This window comes from Neophocaena asiaeorientalis, unplaced genomic scaffold (assembly GCF_003031525.2).
Source record: "Neophocaena asiaeorientalis asiaeorientalis breed wild unplaced genomic scaffold, Neophocaena_asiaeorientalis_V1.1 scaffold476, whole genome shotgun sequence".
In the NCBI taxonomy this organism is placed as follows: domain Eukaryota; kingdom Metazoa; phylum Chordata; class Mammalia; order Artiodactyla; family Phocoenidae; genus Neophocaena; species Neophocaena asiaeorientalis.
In genome coordinates this window covers 6,234,584-6,258,220 of record NW_020172178.1, presented here as the reverse complement: position 1 = coordinate 6,258,220, position 23,637 = coordinate 6,234,584, and the positions used below count along the sequence as shown (strand labels likewise).

Genomic DNA, 23,637 nt, shown 5'->3' with positions numbered 1-23,637 from the left:
GCACGAGGACAACACACATGAGGCTGGGGTCTGGGGTCGGGCCCAGTGCACGCCCACGTCAGGATAGACCATCCAGTGCAATCGCAATATGGGGCTGGAGGTCTCAAGACCGGCAAGTCCCCGGGTCTTGGTTTGCCCCCCCTCACCTGTATGGATGCAGCCAGAGCTTGTCAGTTAGACAGTGTGCTGGTTTTTGAGGGTCCAGAGACAAACAGGACACTTTCTGACTTCCCAGCCTGACCGAACGCACATGCTGAGAACAATACGACATGCTAGGTGGCATTAACCCCCGCGATGGAGGCATAAATGAAGCACCGTGGGAGTGCGGGGAAGGAGCGGGGTACCCTGCCACGGTGGCCGGAAACGGCTTTGTCTGCAGAGCCAGGGTCCCGCAGAAGGAGTGGGGCTCGGAAGAGTGGGGACAGGAGGGCACGCTGGGGGTGGGGGGGCTCTGCGGAAGGTGCCCTGGTGAGTCACCGTGGGTGCAGGTGGTAGGACGCCCCGGGGGCTGGTGCGCAGGAAGCGGCCACCAGGGGGCAGGCAGGAGATGACGCGGAGCCTCAGGGAACGGGTGTCCTCAGTGACCCTTTGTCGGGGATAGAAAGTGCCCACGGCCTCCGCAGGAGGGAGGTGAAAACAGCTTTTTTCCTTAGGAGAAAAAAGCAGGTAATTTTAAGAAGAAAAGAGGTTTATGAAAAGCAGAATCCAGCCCCGGCTCTACGAAGCCGGGAGGTGGGGCAGTGAGAGGAAACGGCTCCGGGCCTCACTCTTCAGGAGAGGCCCCTGGCCTGGGCACCCTCCTGTGGGAGCTGACGCTGCAGCAGTTAAGGACGTTGGAAAGACTGGGGGAACATTCATCACCAGCACCAGCTGGAAATGCACCAACGAATGATGTTATCACAAGCAAACCAGGTAACAAAGGGCCACACCGCTATGTTCTGAGAGACGTGCTTTAACTCATCCCGTGTGGATTTGCACCAAGCTACCAGGTGCTCCTTTTCCTTTTTTGCAGAGTCCCAAAAGATAAAGTGGAACTATTCTGGTTGTCATCAGGGTGAGGGTAGGCCATGCCTGGTGAACCCCTGGAACTCCACAACATAGACAGTTTGAGATTCACTGCATTCAACCCCCAAACTGTAAGCAAAGTTGCCTTTGACCAGGCAAGCCCCTGTTCCCCCCCCTGCCCAGCACCAGCATCAGGCTTTAACATTCTGAGGCATTCCTGCATCTAATCCTGAGCCCAAGGCCTTTAAAGGAAAGCCACACTCCCACGCGGAGCCTGGATGCTCTGAGGTGTTGCCTCCTGCTCGTGACAAGCCAGCCAGTCTTCAAAACTCCTGCCACCAGCACCGTGCTTTGCTGTACACCCATGATCTCATCTGAGGTAGGCATGACCACCCCATTTTACAGATGAAGAAGCTGAGGCTGGGAGGAGTCCTGCCCAAGGTCTGACAGCCTACAGCAGCAGGGCTGCTCCTGGCCTCTCCCCTGTGAATGCAACTTCATGGTCCTGCCCTAGAAGCCCAGGCACTGGGACATAGGTCCTCGCAGCACCCCTCCGGGGGCTCCAGAAGCCCTAAGGTCCTGGGGAAACGGACTCCCGCCTCCAGTGCTGGCTTTAATGGTCTCCTGCTTGAAGCATTCTTGGGCTCCAGACCCTGGCAGTCTGTGCGGAAGGCCCAACATGCCGTGGGGGGCCCTCTGGGCCGTCTCTTCCACTCTCCCTGGCCCACTCAGGCTCGGTCACATGCACATGACATTGGCCCCCTCCCCTCATCACTGCTGGTGACCTACTGGCAGCGTCTATGACTCTGGGATGAGTTGAGGGTCGCCGCATCTTCGGATTTGAAGAGTTTCTTGAGGTCTTAGCGGGAATGGAGGAGGGGACCCTCAGTTTTGGTCTGGGGTCTTCCCACTCTGAGTGAGCTACAGGACAGCATGACTCTGCCCACTGGGAGGGTGGACTGGATGTCACTGGAGAGAACACGGACAAGCCAAGCTCTCAAGCCCTCCCGAGCCCCGCCTTCCAGGCTCCACAGCTCTCTTCCTAGCCCCACCCTGGGTCTGGGTCCCAGGGAAAATCCTTCTTTAGGAAGGAATGGGCGTGATGTGGGACAGCGGGAGGAGGCTTGGGTGCAGGCGTCAGCTCCGCCCCGATGTGCTGTGCAACCCGCACAAGTCCCTCCCCTCACCGGGTCCCAGCTGCAAAAGGGAAGCCCAGCGCCCTGACATCTAAGCCCTTCTCTGGTCCCACATCAGTGCTGGCCGGGCCTCCACCATCTGTCCTCCACACCTGTGGAGGCTTGGAGGGGGAAGATTATTTTCAAAAGCCCACTCCCGCCAGAGGGCTGGAGGCCATCAGCCTGGGGCCTCGCATCCGGTGCCACCAGGGCCCTACCCTTCAGGAACAACGAAAGACAACTAGACAGTGACTGCGGGAAGTTCTGAGAGAACCTAGTTTAATGAAAGAGCGCTCATCTGCTGACAAGGAACAGCAGTGCCTGTGAGGGGGCAGAGCAGAGGCCTGGGGGAAACAAGCTTTATTTACCGGACACCTGCAGGTACAGGTGTCACACAGGAATTGTGTGGGGTGATCCTCCAGCCATCAATGGTATTATTATATCCATTTTATAGACGAAGTGACTCGGCAGGGTCACACTGCTTGTGAGTAGCAGAAATTTGGACCCAAGGGTGAGACTGTGATTTATAATAAGAAATGTATATCTGGTCTTCGTACACTGTTCCCGGCATATAGCTCCTAAAACCCTTGTAATTTCCTAAATAGGAGCCAAAGGGGCATCTTTCGTGATAACATTTAGTCTTCTTCTCAATTCCTGAAACAGCTTCAGAGCATGGAGGTGAAATGGGTGTATTCTAACAGGCCCTTTCAACCACCCTTGAGTTGATGTTAATGCAGGAACTTTTGATTAGAGGGCTGGAACTTTCAGTCCCCACGCCCTCAACCTCTACGGAGGGCAGACTGGCTAGAGATTGGGTTCAATCACCTGTGCCCTATGTAATGAAACCCCCATAAAAAACCCAAAAGGATGGGGCTCAGAGATCTTGGGTTGGTCAACATGTGGAGGCTGGGGAGGGTGCTGCCTAGAGAGGGCACAGAAGCTCTGGGCCCGTCCCACACGCCTTGCCCCGTGCATCTCGTCCATCTGGCTGTTCCAGAGTTCCATCCTTTTCTAATACACTGGTCGGTAATCCAGTAAGTCAGACATTTCTCTGAGTTCTGCAAGCCACTCTAGCAAATTAATTGAACCTGAGGAGGTCACAGGCCCCTCTGACTCATGGCCTGTTGGTCAGAAGCACAGGTGACTGGCTCCTGAAGGGGGTGGGGGCGGTCTTTTGGGGCTGAGCCCGTAGCCTGTGGGATGCTGCCTGCAGGCAGTGTCTGGACCGCTCGGTGTGCTGTCGGAGGGACGCGGTGCCGGAGCACAGGCGTGCTCGGAGGAGAGGCGGGAGGAACGCGTGGCTCTCCTTCACACCGCGGTACTCTGGCTCCAAAATGTACATTCCCCGCCCACCCCCCGCCTCCCGGGGGCCCCGCTGCCTCTCCTGCTTGTCTCTGGAGGAGAAGAGGAACAGTGTTCAGATCCCAGCCTCCCTTATCCAGCCGGCACTGTTAGGTGACGATCCAAGGAGATACCAGACGGGACGGAGATGGAACTTGTCTTGTTTTTACAGAACTTCTAGCCCTTCCTTTCAGACTCAATGGCCCCTTTTTATTACAAACATTTTATAACACTCCCTGTATTATACTGAAGTGAAATTTAAAGATTATATAACCTACCTATATAAATTAGAAAAAAATAATAAAGGAGAGAAGAGAGAGAAGTAACCAATAAGACAGCACTGCACCACGTAAAAGCTCAGACAACTACAGTAGGAGACATCACCAGTCAGATGCTGGCACCACCCCCAGACTCACAGTGACCACTACTGACACAAGCGGTTTCAATAATGCGGTGCTGTGTGTGTATCTCACCAGCAATAACGCTGGAGATAAGATTTTCCGAAAGAGAAAACAATTCTTGGTAAAGTTACAAACAAACTAAAGCACAATTTTCTTTTGAAGCACGTGGTGTTTGCATTCCTAGAAAATTCAGCACATACTAAAACTGGTATTAAAAAAAAAGGAGGGGCTTCCCTGGTGGCGCAGTGGTTAAGAACCCGCCTGCCAATGCAGGGGACACGGGTTTGAGCCCTGGTCTGGGAAGATCCCACGTGCCATGGAGCAACTAAGCCCGTGTGCCACAACTACTGAGCCTGTGCTCTAGAGCCTGCGAGCCACAGCTACTGAGCCCACGTGCCACGACTACAGAAGTCTGCACACCTACAGCCTGTGCTCTGCAACAAGAGAAGCCACCGCGATGAGAAGCCCGTGCACTGCAACGAAGAGTAGCCCCCGCTCGCTGCAACTAGAGAAAGTGCAGCAATGAAGACCCGACGCAGCCAAACATAAATAAATAACTTAATTTAAAAAAAAAAAAGGAGTGCTTTTTCTTGCAACACAGTGAAGCTCTGTCTCAGATAATTAAGTCCCTTGCTTCCACGTGCCTGGTGGGACACGCAGGACAGCACGGGATCACGCGCGGCTGCCCAGCGCACTGTGATGCGCCCAGTGCTCCTGGCTCTCTGTCCACCGGCCACCGAACGCCTCCTCTCCGCTCCCACACTGTCCCCGTCAGAACCACCTGACTAGTCCAGCCTAAGCACCGACGCCCGCACAGCAGAGGAGACACGCCTGAAGCCACAGGCACGGCGGCGGCCGAGCTGGCCAACAACCAGATGCCCGACCTCCAGGCCAGGCTCTTCCCACCGAGGGCGGAGCTTCCCAGGGAACCCAGACGCTGTGCTGGGGGAGCCTCTGCCTTAGTCGGACGGGGCTTGGCTGGTCACCATCACAGCCTTTCATGCGCCGTGCTGCGCTGAGCGCCTCAGAATCTGCCCATCTTACAGATGGAGAAACCGAGGCACAGAAAAGGGAGGTGATTTGCCCAGGCTGCATGTAGGCGAGCAGCACCCAGGTCTGCTAACCTCCGGGCCACCATACACAAAGGGCTCTGAGGGCCTCTGGCCTGGGGGGACCTTGGAGGACAACCAGCACTGCATGTTTCAGACGAGGAAACTGAGGCCCATGGAGGTCACTGCACCGATCGAGGGCACACGTGAGGAGCAGAGCTGCGACCAGAGCCAGACCTCCTGAGTCCTAGCCCAGAAGAACAGAACTTGGGCTCCTGAGATTCAGGAGGTCAAAAAGGCTGCTGCTTCTCACACGCATTTCCTGAGCTCCCTGTGTGCCTCTCCGGCTCTGTTCCTGGAAAATGGCTGGTGACTAAGGCTACACCGGTCCTACCACCAGTAGAACCAGTAAGGTGGCGGGTGTTGTGAGTAAAACACGTAAGTATCCCGGCAGAGGGGATGTGCAGGGCCGAGGGTGCTGGCTGTAGCTGCCCGAGACGGGAGGCTGTGAGGTGCGGCAGTAGGCGCACGGGCCGGGTGCTGGCACGGCCCGCCGAGGTCTGTCCTCTCCGGAGCTGCCACAGAGCCCTCGGGGAGGCCAGCTCCCCTCTGTCCTCCCCCTTCAACCAGAGAAGTAGCTCCAAACAGCAAAACAGAAAAACAAAAAAACTCCAGTTTTTTTCTGTTCTGGCCTCTCCCATTGCAGAGCGCAGGCTCCGGACGCGCAGGCTCAGCGGCCATGGCTCACAGGCCCAGCCGCTCCGCGGCATGTGGGATCGTCCCGGACCGGGGCACGAACTTGTGTCCCCTGCATCGACAGGTGGACTCTCAACCACTGCGCCACCAGGGAAGCCCTCCAGTTTTTTTGGAAAAAAAACTTGGCTAAGTATTTCTAAGATCCTTCCTATCTTTAAATTTATTTCTAAATATAGGTCAATGAGGGAATTATTTATCTACACATTTGCTTTTCCAACAAAAGAGCCATTCTTCTTTTTCACGTTACCGAGTGAATCATTCGGGGAAACGCTTTCTCAGACAGGCACCCAGACACCTGAGAGCTTGAAATAGCTAGGTCTTCTAACTCCTAGACCCCCTCCCTGCTTTAAGAAGCCAGATGAAGGAACAGCCAGGGAATCTCTCTGACCTACTGACATGATTCTAGATTCTAAACAGAAAGAAGTTCCTCCAGCAGAAGTAATGTTCCAGGGAATGAAAGAGAATGAAAGTGAATGTTTTCTTCTACGCCTATGCAGCCGAGCATGAATAACGACTCCTAAGATACAGATGAAGTAACACGACTCCACAGCAGCCGGGTGAGGGAGGTGTATTTATTATCCGTCGTGAGCCTGAAACACACTACATGACAGCAGACTGCCTCCACTCATTTGCCAAAGGAAATAAAAGATCTCTTGGTCATTGGAGGGCGCACCTGCCTTGGGAGTGGGAAATTATGCAGACGTGACTAAAGGCGCAGGAGGTTTGCAGCCCTGCGCGTGGTACTGCACTTAATTAAAGCTACTCCTGAAAATAATGGGGAAAATGAAATCTCAAATTAGCATATGAAGAATGGTCATCACACTAGTAAACAAAAACGCAAATTAAAATGATACGTTTTCCCTTCTCTTGTGTTTGCTAAGATTATAGGAGTACTAAGGCCTGGTCCTGGTGCAGGCTCAGCAGTGGGTGACCATCGACTGGGCTGGACACAGTACAAACCAGTCCTCTCATTCCAGAAGGTGTATTCAGCAAGATACGTCAAAGCTTTAGAAATGTATGTATCGTTTGACTCAGAAATATCCCGAGATATAATCGGACAAGTGTGTAAAGATGAACACAAAGCATACATACAAATTAACACATAAACATACAAGAGAGCCTGAGAGCCTGTAACAGCCCTCTGTTACACGAATATAGTAGTGAAAAATGGGGACAACTTACTTACAAGCCGAAGGCTGGTTAAATTGTAGTAACATCTCTATATGGTACTCAGTACAACACTCTGGCCACTTAAATGGTGAGGAGATCCGACTTCCTTGGCACAGAAGGACATGCGTGCCATAATGCCAAGTGAGAAAAGCTTACAAGACAGTACATACAGACTATTTCTGGGGAATAGCTCTTCAGTCATATGTGAACACAGAAAACTCTGGAAGGCTACGTAAGTGTTAACAGCAGTCATCTCTGGGTTTTAGGATCAGAGATAATTTTTTGTTTGCTGGTCTGTATTTTCTATTTTTCAGTTATAAACAAGGACTACGGATGATGAGGGATGTTGCCTCCCGGACGTGCTAGGTCCTTCGGGAAGTAAAGAAGGACATTCTTCCGTCTCGTTTCTACACAGGGCTTTTCCTGCTTCTAGCATCGGCCACAGTGACCACATCTGTAAGCAGTGAACTAGCATTCACTCTGTCCAGACAATATACATAAAACCTAAACCGTTAGGGCTAGAAGGACCTGTAGAGAGCTTGATTAAGTCTGTATCCCTCCTTTCAGAGACGGGGAAACTGGGGCCCCCAGAGAAATGACCTGTTCAAGGTCAGAGGCAGGCTCACGTGGAAGCATATAGAAGCGGTTGCCTTTATAAGGCCACTAAACTGCGAACTGAAGTCTGCTAAGAGAATGAACTGCAGCGGGGAGGGAAGCTGAGCTGGGCCGGGTGGCCAAGTATAGCCTGTAAACACTGCTGCCCTGCCTGACAGCTGGCGGCTTTACCAGATGGTGCTGCGCGCCCACTGAGGACAGCAGCCGCAGGGAGTCCAGGTACGTGCATCAGTGGTGTGGGAGCTGAGACGGTGCAGACCTGCCGGCACCGAGGCCCGCGTCCTCGGTCCTCTTTCTGTAGCAGCTGTAACGTGCCATGAGCCATGCTCACTGCCCTGACCAAGCCCCTGTGATCCCCAGAGCAAGAAGCCCACCCGGAGCTGTGGGCTCAGGCTGGGCCCAAGGCTGGCTGACCCTCCCCTCTGACCTACTGAGGCACTGCAGAGTTGTAGAAAAAACACTGGATTTCAAAGCAGGAGCCCTAAAATTGAGTCTCAGTTCCACTGGAAGATTCTGGCAGACATGTCACGTCTTTTAACCCCAAGCCCCCATCTGAATAAATGTGTCTAACAGTAGCCGGCCTGACAACCTGTGGGAAATAAAAGCCGAATTATAGGCTCTTTAGAGTATAAGAAGTCCTTTCTTAGCCAGCTGAGGCCTACCTGTGGGGTTGCCTGGTTAGTGGGAGCCCCTTCCCTCAAGAAGGGCAGGGAAGGGGCACGTGGGAGAAGATCCTGGTAAGAAACAAAAATCCTGGGCTTTGCAGAGGAAGCCTAGATGTTATTATTACTACAGTCATTATCTCTGCCATCCAACTAGACCACAGAAGCCCCACTCTGAGTCCCCCTAAGCACACACACCACCCGCGGCCATCACACCTCGTCACGGAGCGGTACCCACAGGGAGGCCCCGTTTCCGCCAATGTCGGCACTCCTCCTTCACGCAGAAGACGGCTGCGCATTCGGAGACAGACGGCTCCTCCCCACACCCCAAACTACCTCCAGGTGCCCATTTCTACAGAAAAAGCCCCAAGAACCCAGGGGCTGACTGCCCCCCTATCCACCGAGATAACCCCTGAACCCAGAGCCTTGTGGGTCCCAAGAGAACCCTGAGCCAGCTCTGCACTCCTGTCCCTACCCAGGGAACCAAAAGCACCAGGCAACAGGACCATTATTTACTTTGCTGATTTGACTTGCTAAATTGGCTTTAGGTTCCCTAGGCTGGGCCTGAAGTTGAAGAATGAGTACCCAAAACTCACTGGCATAAAGACAGGTTTTGTGGGTACCACGGAACCAGGCCAGCAAAACAGATCTCCCGAGGGTCTGACTCTCTCCTCTCTTGCACGCAGAAGTCAGGCAGCGAGAACATCGCTCTGTTGCGCCCGTTCTTTCTCCAGAATATGGTCAAGAACTCTGGCTGAACAATGGGTTTCACCAGGGTGACGGGCAGGAAGGAACAAAGAAAGAACAGAGTCGTGACCTGTCCTCAGCACACAGAGGATGCAAACTGCGAGAGTGGGTCAAGTCCTGGGTGTACATCCAGGGAAGCCCCTTCCCCTCTTGAGCCCCGGCCTCCTAACCCAGCCATGTTGTGTGGGGACTCACTTCCCAGGGCTGAGGTGAGAATCAGGTAAGAGAAAGGGGTGTGAAGACTGGGCGGCCACGATTTGCTCTCCTTTGCTTTCAGGTTTGTATCTAAGCATCTTGTGTCTGCCAGGTTTGTTGGACCCCAGGAGGCCACACTAGTGTCGCTCACACATGAGGGGGAGGTGGGACATGCTGATGAGACCCTGAGTCTCAGGAAGTCCACGATCCGATGGCCCGAGCCCCAGATGCCTAGCACAGAACAGGACATGCCAGTGAGGAGAGGAGGGGCACTTAGGAGGTGCCAGGCCCCATGCCGGGCAACTGAATCCTCTCCACAACTCTGGAAGAGGGACTTATGATCCCATTTTACAAATAAGGATGCTGAAGCCTACAGAAGATAAGCAAATTCAACAGGACCAAAGGGGAAAGAACCAGTATTATTCACGCTCTTATTCCATACCAGGCACTATACACTACGTACTCTATAAACATTTAAAACTTAACCCTCATGACAACCCTAGGAAGTAGGGTTTATTACCCCAAGGCCACAGGTGGCAGAGCAAAGACTTAGTATAAGATCTCACTGCCGCTGAACACACGCTTTTCTCACTACACTTGGCCCCTGAACAACGTGGCGGTCGGGCTCTGAGTCTGCATGGGTGAAAACCTGCGTGTAACTGCACAGCTGGCCTCCACGTCCACGGCTCTGCACCTGCAGATGCGACCAACCGCACATCATGTAGGGCCGGAGACGCATTCATGGAAAAGAAACCACTGTCAGTGGACCACCTGGTTCAAAGCCGTGTTGGTTCAAGGGTCCACTGCACCGCAAACCGCCTCCCGCCGAGGAGGGTAGAACCCAGTTTGCCAATACAGAGGGGATTTGATAGAAGCCTCACTGTCATCCTGCAGCAGGGGCCTCCTGTGGTAGCTGGTGGAGAGGCTGCCTGTGCCCTGCCCGCGCTCTGAGGCTCGAACTACAGGTCAGGGTGGCATAGCCGTATCATGGAGGGGCACTCCACAGTGACAGAGCCGGCTGCAGAGACACATGGGTCCAGGGGCGAGTCTCTCAGACGTAATGTCGAGGGACAGAAATCAGGCCCCGACGTACACACTATATGATCCATTTACACGAAGTTCGAACACAGGTAAGAGTGCTCTGTTGTCACAGAACCTGACATCCTGGTTTTCCTGGGAGGGGGTGGAGGGATTTGGTCCCTGTCAGGGCCTGGCAGGGGTTCCGCATATGTATTTGTACAAGCTCATCGAGCTCACACTTCAGGTTTCTGTACGGTGCAGTGCGGTACACCCCAGGTGAAGAAAACGCTTCCTCCTCAGCAGCCCCACGGTCTCCCCTCCACCAAAGGCCGTGGAACCGGGATGGGCGACTACTATTCATGCTGAAAGTTTCAAGTCAGGCCACTGTCACCTTGTAAGCACACATCCACCCCCTACCCCAACAAAGACACCCATTCAACCCAGAGGAGACGCAGGAGGTCGGGGTTCTGAATCTGAGTTACTACCTGGCACCGGGAAGTTATTTCTTCATACTAGGTCACACGATTCCTATCTGAAAATGAGGGCTGGATTAGCTGATTTCCTTGTGATTCTACGGTGAAGTTAAAAAAATAACTAGTAGTTGCTTTGTGTCAGTCATCTGAATAAAATAAAACCTTCCCCCCCCCTTAATGTATCTGTATGTACAGATAAAATAAAGCTTAACTCCCACATCCCGGGGCAAGTGAGGCAGCTCAGATCGGAAACCTTAAACTCGGCTCACTCCGCCACGAAGCTCAAGGCTTTTGGGTGGAAAAAAAGACAGCTGACTACGCGGTTATTTGGTGCCTACAATGTTGCAGGCAGGCCCTGCACTCATCACTCACACCGCTGTGGTTCCTCGCTGCGCACCCCCAGTTCTCAGCAGAAAATCCACAAACCCTGGGGCCTTTTCACAGTGGGGACAGAACCCTACAAGTACCGGTTCTATGTACCACCTGTGGGAAGCATACTCAAAACGTGTTCTTTATTTTCTTAGAAAAATTCTCCTAGGGTTTAAATTGGGTCCCAAAGCTCCAACCTGTCAGGCACAACAGATACTGAAAAGCCATCTCCCTCCAGGTTCCAAGCACTATGTCTCTCCACTTCCCACCTGAATTCTGGCAGCAGCAGCAGCAGTGACAGTAAAGATACCCACAAACGCTAATACTGGGTGATTAACACATGTCAGGCAGCCTGCTAACATACATTCGACTTCATTTAAACGTAGAAACAACCACGTATCACCCATCTTATAGCTAAAGAAACTGAAGCCTAGAAAAATGACCAGGACTCAAGGTCAGCAGGGCACCCCGAGGCCCAGTTCCTCACTACCACGCTCTACCAAGGTAAGATCTCCAGCAAAGTGCAAGACTGTCTCTGTGGCCACCCAGATGCCAACATCCTGGAAGGCCTGCGACCTCCCTCTGAGGCTAACACTACAAATTTCCGAGAACAGCCACGTGTGTTTTTGCTCCTTTGCTTTACCTGCCCTGCACAGAAGCTTTTGCTAGCGTCACTTGCCGCCCCCAGCCCATTGTCTACACCCCAAGTCTTCCAATTTGGAGCCTTTCACTGTGCAATCCGTGCCACCCTTCTAATTCCACATCCAATCTCTTTCCTATCGGCACCGCAGTCTGCAGAGACACTGCAGCGTTCTCTTTCCCAGCATGTGCTGGGCTTTCAGGCCCATGCGCCTCTGTATTTGCTGTTCCCTCTGCCTGGGATGCCCACTCCCACCTCTTTGCCCTTCAAAACTCCAGCTCAAATGTCACCACCCCCTCAAAGCCTCCCTTGGCAGCCCATATGGGCAGTCCCTTATTTCCCCTTCTGTGTTCCCCAAGCCCCTGCCCTGCTCATACCTTATGAGCACATTTATCACAATGCGTTACAGTTAGCAGTTCATGACTCCGTCTGCTCCAAGATACCAAGTGCCTTGAGGGAAAGGCCTCCATCTACCCATTTCTTACCTATTCTGTCTAGTCAGTTTCTAACACTCAGTAAATGTTTAGTAAAAGTGTGCTAAACATACGCATAACTGAATCCAAGAATACATTTTTGCTTGTTCCCTCCGATCTACGCCAAACATGTGTCTAGAATATCGAATTAGGATGACAAATGTAAACTGCATCTGGACACTTGGCTTTAGGAACACAGTACAAATCTGTATCTCACCAAGGGCAAAAAAGATGCAAATGCCATTCTCTCCTCCTTCAAATTGCTAACATAGCTTTAAATCTAGAGTCAGGCAGTGCGTTTCTCTGAGAACCCACAAAGCATCAGCTCAGCGCAGCTGCAGGGCGAGGACACCCAGGCAGCCAGAACTGTAGGAGGGCAGAGGTAGAATGAGAGAGAGTCTAGGCACCAGGCCAAGACAGAGCCCCGCTTACCTCCTTCTTGGGAATTCATGATGTTCAGGGCAAACAGCATGGCATTGGAGAACGTGGTCGCCTCTTCCTTACTCGCAAAGTTTAAACCATAGACCTGGCGGGCATCTCGCCACTGGTGGAAGGTTGGCGTTGCCTGATTGTACTTCAGCCCTTTCACGATTGAATAATTGATCACAACCTGAAAGGGAAAAGAGAGAGAAATACGTGTAAATAAATAAAAGGTAAGTGAGCTGTGTGGGGCAAGGATATTGTGTCCCCTGGGGCTACAAGAGGACAGGGGGACGGGGATGGGGTCAGCAGAAGGGGAAAGCACGACCCGGCAGCTTTTCAACATGATCTATACAACACTGAGGGTTTGAAAACTAGTTATTTCATTTAACTAACAAAGAGTGTGGTCGTGACCTCCACATGAGAGCCCTAAGCTGGGAGTCAGGTTCCCTGGGTCCTGGTCCTGGCCCTGCCTCCCAGCTGTGTCACCCTAGGCGGCACCGCACTTCTCTGGGTCTCAGTTTCGCCAGTTATAAAATGGGGATAATGATCCTGGCTCTACTGACCTAATGGGGTTACTGCAAAGGTCACATAGTGACACATATCTTATGGAGGCTTCTAGATATAAAGATCCTTAAGGGCGAGAGCCTTTTCTAATTCATATTTATGCCTCCCATAGCCCTCTGCACAGCGTCTAATACTCAGAATGCACTAATAAATGGGTTATTAGTTAAAAGGACAACTATCCGTTCTTTTGCATGTGGCTATTCAGTTTTCTCAACACCATTTATTGAAGAGACTGTCCTTTCCCCACTATATGCTCCTGACTCCTTTGTCATAAATTAATAAAACCATATCTGATGGGTTTATTACTGGGTTCTCTATTCTGTTCCGTTGATTTTTGTGTCTGTTTTTATGCCAATATCATGCTTTTTATTTACTAAGGTTTTTAATTACTATACTAAAATAACAGTAATATAGTTTGAAATGAGGGAGTGTGACGTCTCCAGCTTTGTTCTTCTTTCTCAAGACTGCTTTCGCCATTCGGGGTCTTCTGTGGTTCCATACAAATTCTAGGATTACTGTTCTAGTTCTGTGGCATTTTGATAGGGGTTGCGTTGAATCTTGTTGATTGCTTTGGGTGGTGTGGACATTCTAACATGAGCACAGAGTCTGCTCTCTTTTCCTTGGTGAGTCTGGCTGAAGGCTTGTCAGTTTTGTTTACATTTTCAAAGAATCAGCTCTTAGTTTCCTTGACCTTCTCTATTGTCTTTTTAGTCTCTATTTCACTGATTTCTTCTTCTTTTTTAAAATGATCACCTCCTTCCTTCCTTCCTTTCCTCCCTCCCCTCCCTCCCTCCTTCCTTTCTTTCTTGGCTGCGTTGGGTCTTCGCTGCTGCGTGTGGGCTTTCTCTAGTTGTGGCGAGCAGGGGCTACTCTTCATTGCAATGCGCAGGCTTCTCACTGCGGTGGCTTCTCTTGTGGTGGAGCGCGGGCTTCAGTAGTTGGGGCACGTGAGCTCAGCAGTTGTGGCTTGTGGGCTCTAGAGTTCAGGCTCAGTAGTTGTGGCGCACAGGCTTTGTTGTTCCGCGGCATGCGGGATCTTCCCGGATCAGGGCTCGAACCTGTGTTCCCTGCACTGGCAGGTGGATTCTTAACCACTGTGCCACCAGGGAAGTCCTATTTCATTGATTTCTGCTCTCATCTTTGTCATTTCCTTCCTTCTACTAACTTTGGGCTTCTTTTGTTAATCTTTTTCCAGTTCCCTGGGGCATAAAGTTAGGTTGTTTGTGACTTTTGTTTCTTGAGCTAGGCACTGACTGCTATGAACTTAGCAGTAGAATGCAGAACTGCTTTTGCTACATCCCACAAATTCTGTTATGTTATACTTCCATTTTCATTTGTCTCCAGGTACTTTTTTTTTTGCGGTATGCGGGCCTCTCACTGTTGTGGCCTCTCCCATTGCGGAGCACAGGCTCCGGACGCACAGGCTCAGCGGCCATGGCTCATGGGCCCAGCCGCTCTGCGGCACGTGGGATCTTCCTGGACCGGGGCACGAACCCATGTCCCCTGCATCGGCAGGTGGACTCTCAACCACTGCGCCACCAGGGAAGCCCTGTCTCCAGGTACTTTTTAAATTTCTCTTTTGATCTCTCCTTCAACCCACTTCCGTAGCATGTTGTTTAATCTCCACATACTTGTGACCTGAAACCATAAAGCCCCTAGAAGAAAATATAAGTAGTAAGCTCCTTGACATAGGCCTTGGTGATGATTTTTTGAATCTGATACCAAAAACAAAAGTGACAAAAGCAAAAATAAACAAGTGGGACTACATCAAACTAAAAAGCTTCTGTATAGCAAAGAAAGCCATCAACAGAATGAAAAGGCAATCTACTGAATGGGAGAAAGTGTTTGCAAAACATATATCTCATAAGGGACTAATATCTAAAATATATAAAGAACTTGTATTGCTCAATAGCAAAGAAACAATCCAATTAAGAAATGGGCAGAAGATCCGAATAGATATTTATCTAAAGCAGACATACAGATGGCTAACAGGTACAAGAAAAGATGCTCAACGTTACTAATGATCAGGGAAATGCAAGTCAAAACCACAAGGAGATATCATCTCACACGTGTCCGAACGGCTGTTATCAAAAAGACAAGAAATAAAGTGCTGGCAAGGATATGGAGAAAAAGGAACCCTTGTGCACTGTCAGTGGGAATGCAAATTGGTGCAGCCACTACAGAAAACAGTATAGAGGTTCCTTAAAGTTAAAAATAGAACTATCACATGATCCTGCAATTCCACTTTTGGGTATTTACCCGAAGAAAATATAAACACTCAATCAGAAACATATATGCACCCCCATGTTCACGGCAGCATTATTTACAACAGCCAAGATATGGAAATAACCTAAGTGTCCATTGATGTATGAACAGATTAAGAAACTGTGGTATATACACAATGGAATATTACTCAGCCATAAAAAGGAATGAAATCTAGCCATCTGTGACAACATGGATGGATCTCAAGGGCATTATGCTAAGGGAAAGAAGTCAGACAGAGAAAGACAAAAACCGTATGATCTATCTTGTATGTGGAATCTTAAAAAAAAAAAAAAAAAGCTCATGGATACAGAGAACAGATTGATGGTTGCCAGTTAGGGAAGGGCGGGGGAGAAATTATGCCTATGAAACCACTTAACACAGCTGCTAGCACACAGGTTGCCAGCAAGTGTTAACTGAGAAATATTAAGGTCCTCAGAGATGGAAATATGCAAGCAGAGTCTAGATAAGGCTGGATGGCCTGCTGTTAGTGATACAATGGAAAGATTCTGCTTTAGGAGAGGTACAAGATGATTTCTCGGATCTCCTCTGGCTTTGAGGCTCTAGGGTTTTGTGACCCGAATTGGAGATAACTCAGTCTATTGTCCCCCCCACCCCGGTCAGGAAGGAGAGCTCAGGAAAAGATTCGGAGACGCAAGGGGACATGGCCAAGACACCCTGTGTGCTGGCTGGGGCACTAAGATGAGAACTCTGATTTACTGCTCCATCCTGCTGTGCTGTTGGATAAAGGCCAGAGGATAGCAAGTACGGGCAATATCCACAAGAGCTTTTCCCCCAAGTCTCAGCCAGGTGGAAGGTAGGTTTGGATTGTCCTATAGTGAAAAAAGAGTGAGCAAGTGAGAGAGACGGAGGGAGAGAAGCACGTGTACTAAATTAGCTAAAGAAACACAACAGTTTCTTAACTTAGTTGTTACATACTGACACTGCAGTTTTGGCCAACATCTATACCCAGGTTCCTCGGTGGTTCTCTCTCTCTGGGTTTAGCTCTAGATCATCAGAAAAAGGGCTGGAGGTTTTGCGGCTACATGCATAATAAGAAGCACAGTGACTTGCGGTTAACACAGCTCTTCAGAGGAGAGGGCACAATGATAGCGGTACGGTGACCAGAATGAGGGAGATAAGACCCTCTTCCTTTCTGCCCTGGTTAAGTCTATACCAGAAGGTCTGTGTTTGCGTGGTTTTGGTGCTGCACTTTTAGTGGACATTGACAAACTAGAGCAAGCCAGAGGGACGTGTTTCAAATGGACGGGGGTCTGGAAACCACATCATATCAAGAATGGTTGAGGGATACGGAAGCAAGATAAAAGAAGACTCTTCAATGTATCACATATCTTTCCAGGTACTTGAGAGGATGATCTGGGGAAGTGAGATTTAGAATCCTAAGATTTGAAATCTCTGGTTGGCTATGTTCTTGGAGGGGGACTTAGAGGGAGCGGGAACTGGGGGAGGTGGATGCCTACCCAGAATCTAGAAACAGTGTGGCGTAAGGAACTCAGAGACCAGACAGAATGTCTAACTCAATCCTCCCTTTCTACAGTTGGGAAGACTGAGGCCCAGGGAGAGTAAGTGATTTGCCCAAGGTTACAAGGTAAGTAATGGTAGAACTGAATTTAGAATCCAAGCCTGTAGCCTAGGACTTTGTGCTGCTTCTGACTGCCAGCATAACGAGCTGCAATCTTTCTTCCCATAATTCTTTCTCTGGTCCTAGCTCTAACCTCTAAAGAGCCTCAGAAATCGATTCTCTACTTTTAGAGATTTTCGGCTATTGGATTAGGAGAGTGTGATAAAGCTGTTCCAGAAGTTCTCTGGGTTCTTTGCTGCACATGGCTGGCCTGTCCTCCAACTGCAGCTCTTGGGTTACCATTTCTGATCCATCTACACCTAGAGCATAGAGTTATAAAGGCTGCTCACCGAGTGCTGTGTCTGCTAGCCAGACATAGCCCACAAGGGTCTACGACTGCTCCGAACACAACTACCGTACTAGGTACAAGGACGGAGCAGAGGGTTTTGAGTCAAACGATTCAGGATTAAAATTCTGGCCTTATTACTTTGCAGCTGAATAAACTTGGAAAAGCTACTGGCATTAGCTTCTTCATATGTAAAATGAAAATATTATAAATAACGCTGGACTGAACATCCTTGTGCATGCCTGTGTGAACATTTCTATGAGCAGAATTTCTGGATCAATGGACATGACCATTTAAACATTTATATTTTGTTTGAAAAGATCTACTCTGAAACTTCTAAACTGCCTTCTAAAAAAGGAGAGTCCATGCAATGTGTTTTGGACATATGTGCAGATGACACATGGCCTATTTGTCACTTGACCGTCTCGGGAGGTGGTCAGTGTTCATTAACTGACAGACAGAACTTACGAGCTGATAGTTAAAAATCTCTGTACCTACTCAATGGTTCCATTCCCTTTACTCTCCTTAGAGCATGTGCATTACTGCAAGTCCACTTAGGGGTGTGGATCAGCTTCATTTAATACACTCCTCCCCAGAGATGTCCACGTTTCTGAGTATCACCATCAGTTACTTTCGCCTGTTCTTGAACTACACAGAAGTGGATTCATATGGTATGTTCACTTTTGTTTCTGTGTTCTTTCACTCAATACAATATCTATGAGATTCACCTGCGTCACTGCATTTATAAGTATATAGTTTTTTTCTGATTGCTACATAACATTCCATTTTTTGATATACCATAAATAACCTATCCATTCTCCTGTTGATGGACATTCTCATAGTTTCTAACTGTTGGGTATTAGGAATAAAACTGCTGTGGATATTTTCATATAGGTCTTTCAGTGGACACAGACACTCATTTCTCTTGGGTAGGTACCCAAGAGTAGGTGTATACTGAGTTTTACTAGGTTCTGGCAAACCATTTTTCAAACAGGCTGTATTGATTGACACCTCCGCCAGCAGTAACAGGAACTCCAGCTGCTCTGCATCCTCACCAACATTTGGCATCCTTTTAATTTTAGCCTTTAGTCCTTTAAATTTTAGCCTTTCTGGTGTGCGTGCAGTACTCTGATTGCCGTTTTTGTTTGTATTTCCCTTATGAGTAATGATGTAGAGCAACCTTCACGTGCTCACTGGCCATGTCTTCTGTCCCACTGCTCTTTTCTCTTTTGTGAAACTCCTGTCCCAGTCATTTTGCTCATTTTTAAGAGGTTGTCTGTTTTTTTCTTTTTGATTTGTAGGAGTTCTGTATATATTCTTCATATGAATCCTTTGTCATATTCATTTCTCTCCCTCTCTTTCTCCCTGCCCATATGTATGTATGTATGTATGTACGTATGTGTGTGTGTACGTATGTATATTCTCCCTGTTTGTAGCTTGCCCTTTCACTCTCTTAATGGGGCCTTTATTTTTTTTTTTTAATGGGGCCTTTTAACAAAGAAAACTCCTTAAATTTAAAGAAGTCCAACTTAATTTTTTTTCTTTTACAGTTAATGCTTTGTGTGTCCCGTTCAAGATCATAAAGATATTTTCCTGTATTTTCCCCTCAATATAATGAAGATATTTTCCTGAATTTGCTTCTAGACACTTTATTGATTTACTTTGCATATTTAGGTTGATTTTTAATTAATTTGGGGGTATAGTGTGAACTAGGGGTAACGTTTTTTTTTTTTTCATAATGATATCTGATTGTTCTGGAATCATTTGTTGAAAAGACCATCTTTAGCCCATTGAGTGCAACGGGGCTTTGTCATAAATCAAGTGACCATATATATGTGGGTCTATCTAGACTTTTTTTCAAAAAAAACTACAACATTTTGCTCTTCTCTATTGTGTATCTGCTTTCTATTTCATTAGATTTTTGGTTTTGCTTTTAATTTTTCCTTCTACTTTTGTTGGTTTGTTTTTTTCTAGCTTCTTGAGATAGAAGCTTAGGTCACTGACTTTCAATCATTCTTTTTCTAAACTATGCATTTCTAGCTATACATTTATCTATATGCCATGCTTTAGTTGCATCCCACAAGCTTTGCTACACTGCAGTTTCACTATTGTTCTGTTCAAAACATTTTCTAGTTTTACATTGTGACTCTTTTTTTTTTGGTCCTATGGGTTATTTAGTAGTATACTGCTTAATTTCTAAACATTTGAAGATTTTCTAGTTATCCTTCTATTACTGATTTCTGGCTTAATTCCTCTGTGGTCTAAGAAAAACTCTGTATGATTTTAATCCTTTTAAATTTGTTGAGATTGGCTTCGTGGCCTAGCATGTAGTCTGTTCTGTTACATGCTCAATGTACACTTGAGAAGACTGTATGTTCTACTGTGGCTGCCTGTAGTTTCTATAAATGTAAATTACGTCAAGTTGGTTAATAACGCTCTTCAAATTTTCTACGTCTACTTATTCCAGTCTCTTGCAGGTATGATCAGAATCTCCGACCAGGCTTCTGGATTCCTTTATTTCTCCCTTTAGATCTGTCCATTTTTGCTTTATATATTTTGAAGATATATTAGATGCCTACAAATTTAGGCATCCTTTTCAGTTGACTCTTTTATCATTAAAAAGGTCCTTTATCTTCACTAATAATTCTTGCCTTAAAGTCTACTTTGTGTAATATTAATATAGTCACACCATTTTCTTTGGTTAGTGTCTGTTAAGGTTCATCTTTTTTCCACTCTATCACTTTCAACCTGTGTCCTTATCAGCTTTATATTAAAACTAATTCTCCAAGCTTTGGTAGGACTAATCTAGACAAGTGCTGAAGAATAAAACTTATTTTATTTTATTTTTTAACATCTTTATTGGAGTATAATTGCTTTACAATGTTATGCTAGTTGCTGCTGTATAACAAAGCAAATCAGCTATATGTATACATATATCCCCGTATCTCTTCCCTCTTGCGTCTCCCTCCCACCCTCCCTATCATACCCCTCTAGGTGGATACAAAGCACCAAGCTGATCTCCCTGTGCTATGTGGCTACTTCCCACTAGCTATCTATTTTACATTTGGTAGTGTATATATGTCCATGCCACTCTCTCACTTCGTCCCAGCTTACCCTTCCCCCTCCCTATATCAAGTCCATTCTCTACGTTTGCGTCTTTATTCCTGTCCTGCCCCTAGGTTCTTCAGAAACTTTTTTTTAGATTCCATATATATGTGTTAGCGTATGGTATTTGTTTTTCTCTGACTTATTTCATTCTGTATGACAGTCTCTAGGTCCATCCACCTCACTACAAATAACTCAATTTCGTTCTTTTCATGGCTGAGTAATATTCCATTGTATATATGTGCCACATCTTCTTTATCCATTCATCTGTCGATGGACACTTAGATTGCTTCCATGTCCTGGCTATTGTAAATAGTGCTGCAATGAACACTGTGGTACATGACTCTTTGTGAATTATGGTTTTCTCAGGGTATATGCCCAGTAGTGGGATTGCTGGGTCATATGGTAGTTCTATTTTTAGTTTTTTAAGGAACCTCTATACTGTTCTCCATAGTGGCTGTATAAATTTACATTCCCACCAACAGTGCAAGAGGGTTCCCTTTTCTCCACACCCTCTCCAGCATTTATTGTTTGTAGATTTTTTGATGATGGCCACTGTGACCAGTGTGAGGCGGTACCTCATTGTAGTACAACTTATTTTAAAAGGTCACACTTCTTGTGTAAGAGCCCACAATTAACAATGTTTGCACATGTTTTATTTTGGGAAGTGTAGGAATGAGTGGGAGTGTTTTCCGGTTCTCTTCAAGGAAGACCTTGTAACTCCAAATACTGTCTAACAGGTTTCTGAGGCTTCTGAGTAAGAATAGTCAAAAGCCCTTTACAGAAAAAGCTGATGGTGGGGAATGGTCTTCCTGACCCACATGTTCACCTGGGTCTAAAACTCCCAGGAACTACAGGTTGGCAAAGGCCTCTGTGGTCTCATCCAAATGTCCACCCAGTGATGGGACGTTCTTCCCAGGATGCTTACCAAATGGCCTGCTTGCTCGTGGGCTCACAAAGCAACAGAGTCCCTCTTCCGTAGTGTGCTTCTAAGAAAGCTCTTCCTTTTATGGAGTTTCAGTCCTCTCCATCGTAGTATCCATGCAGTATTCCTAGTTCTGCTCTCAGGGCTTCACAGAAAAAGTAAGATTTCTCCTCCACGTGGAGAAGGAGCTCTTCAGAGATTTGAAAACTGTGGCCATGCCCCTTTCAGTTTTTCTCTCCTGCAAGTAAGTATCTCTTGCTACTTCTTCAACTGTTCCACATATTAATGCTGCTTTCAGACCTCTCACCAGTTTCGACGCCCTCCTCCTTACAGATTCCATTTACGGCACTCAGATTTGGTCCCAACATTCACGGGAAAGTACAACCAGTGCAGAGCAGAGCACGACTATAAAATCCCTCCTTCTGGGCCTCTACTTCTATTAATTCAGCCTGAGAGCCACTAACATTTTTAGTGGCCATAACTCCTTCTCAACTAAACATCTTTTGGTTTCTTCACCTTTGATGTGAGATTCAGGTTAGACCCTGGCTAATGATACTATAACTTACCAGTCCTTTTCCCCACAAATGATCACCTGATTTTATGTCCACCTATTAGCAAAACGGGGGAGACAATTCTTATACCATTATCCTCATGGGGTTACTGGGGGACTGAAATAATAAACATGAAGAGTGCTCTGTAAGCCACAGAGAGCACTGAACATGTAAGATATCCCCCTCTGGTTATAAGACCAGGAATCTCTGTCTCTCTTAAGATGTTTGACCTTGTAATCCATACTGACTGGAAATCAGACCTGTGAAAATCCATATTTTCTCCTGGGTCCATAAAAGTTATTATGGACCAGGTTTCCTGCCACTTTCTCTAATACCTTGGTTTACTGAGAATCTCTTTTGTGTTCCTGGCTAATGTGTCCCACCCACCTGGGCAGAGTTGCAACCATGTTCCAGGAGCCTGTCTGATGAACGTGTAATTCCAGCTGGAAGGCTATGTTGGTAACTTCTCCATCAGGTCCCAGAAGATCTCTAAGTTTGAGGTAACAGAGTCTCTCTGAGTTTCCCCAGGAGATCACTGAGGACGGCTGCCAGTCCCTCCCTGAACGCAGGAAAGGTCTCCTCCCAAACGAGCCCCAACACGTGCTTTCCTCTGAAGGAAGCTGAGGCTTCCGAGAACCAGGTTCACGTTGGTTCCCACACACCATGGTATCTTCCTAGTGTGCCCTGCAGGGCAACCAAGAGGCATGAAGAGAATGGAAAACCTGTCATAATAAAAGCAGCCACTTAGGGAACACCCACTATGATTCAGGAACTGCCTGAGATAATGGGCCTTATGTCAAAGGCGAGTACCAGGGTGGAAGTGCCCTGGCTGTCAGGGAAATGTGTGAGATGTTTTTGGTTGTCGCTATAGTTGGGGCTAAAGGTGTTATAAATCCTGCAGCATATGGTGGAATGTGCCTCTAAAAGGCAGAGCCAGAATCAGTGAACTAGAAGAACAGGGAAGCAGCTTCTAGAAGGTTTTTAGAATAACCTGCCTATCCGTAAGGTTCATCAACAAGGGACAGGGATGCCCCTGAAGGTACCCAGAGTTCCAGGTCAGAAGGACCACCTTTGATCAGGGGTTCTGAAGTGAGGAGGTCCCTTTTAGCCACAAGAATCTGAAATCTAATAGGACTATTTTGGCAAAAGCAGAAACCCATTCAATAGGCAACACACTAAAAACAGAGTCCTCAGTTTCTGTTCTCTTTCCTATTTGTGAACACGATGATTCTTGCAAAGATAGCAGCAAACCTGCTGCTCAACTCAGCCAAGGGCTGACTGACAAGGGCTGCCTATTTAGGGCAGAGGTGTTCATAAATGCTGAACTACAGATCTGTCGATTTCACTGCTGAAAAATGTCCTTGTCCATCTCTAAGAAGAGAGCTGGAGGGAGAGCCTGAAGCCCTAACAAAGTCACTGTGGTGAAGCCACACGAGCCCTTTCTCCACGTCTCTGTTTCAGTCCACGACACGTCAGATCACTCTGTCTGAGTTATTTGTACACAACTACCCCGGACATAGGTGGACTTACCTTGTATTTATTGGCACAGGTACTTACCAGGTACACTCACAAACTATCTCATCGGATTTTTCCAGGATGTACTATTATGGAGGAGAATGATCCCAGATTCTTTAAATCATCTTGATATTCCCCCCAAAGTAAGACTCAGGGGGTTGGTGGACCCAAAATCTTCACAGCTATATTACTTATGGGTACGCAGGCAGAGAATAATACTAACACATTTGTACAATATATTTTTCAAAGCTGTTTCACATCTATTATTTATAT

At 47.8% G+C, this 23,637-nt stretch overlaps 1 protein-coding gene across 1 annotated transcript in view; it reads right to left on the bottom strand.

Annotated features, from left to right (window-relative positions):
• Positions 1-23,637, bottom strand: part of EVL (Enah/Vasp-like) — a 78,503-nt gene that overhangs the window by 38,990 nt on the left and 15,876 nt on the right. Inside the window, exon 3 of the mRNA XM_024757995.1 lies at positions 12,524-12,701. Coding sequence (XP_024613763.1) covers positions 12,524-12,701 — 178 coding nt within the window. The remainder of the gene's footprint in view (positions 1-12,523; positions 12,702-23,637) is intronic.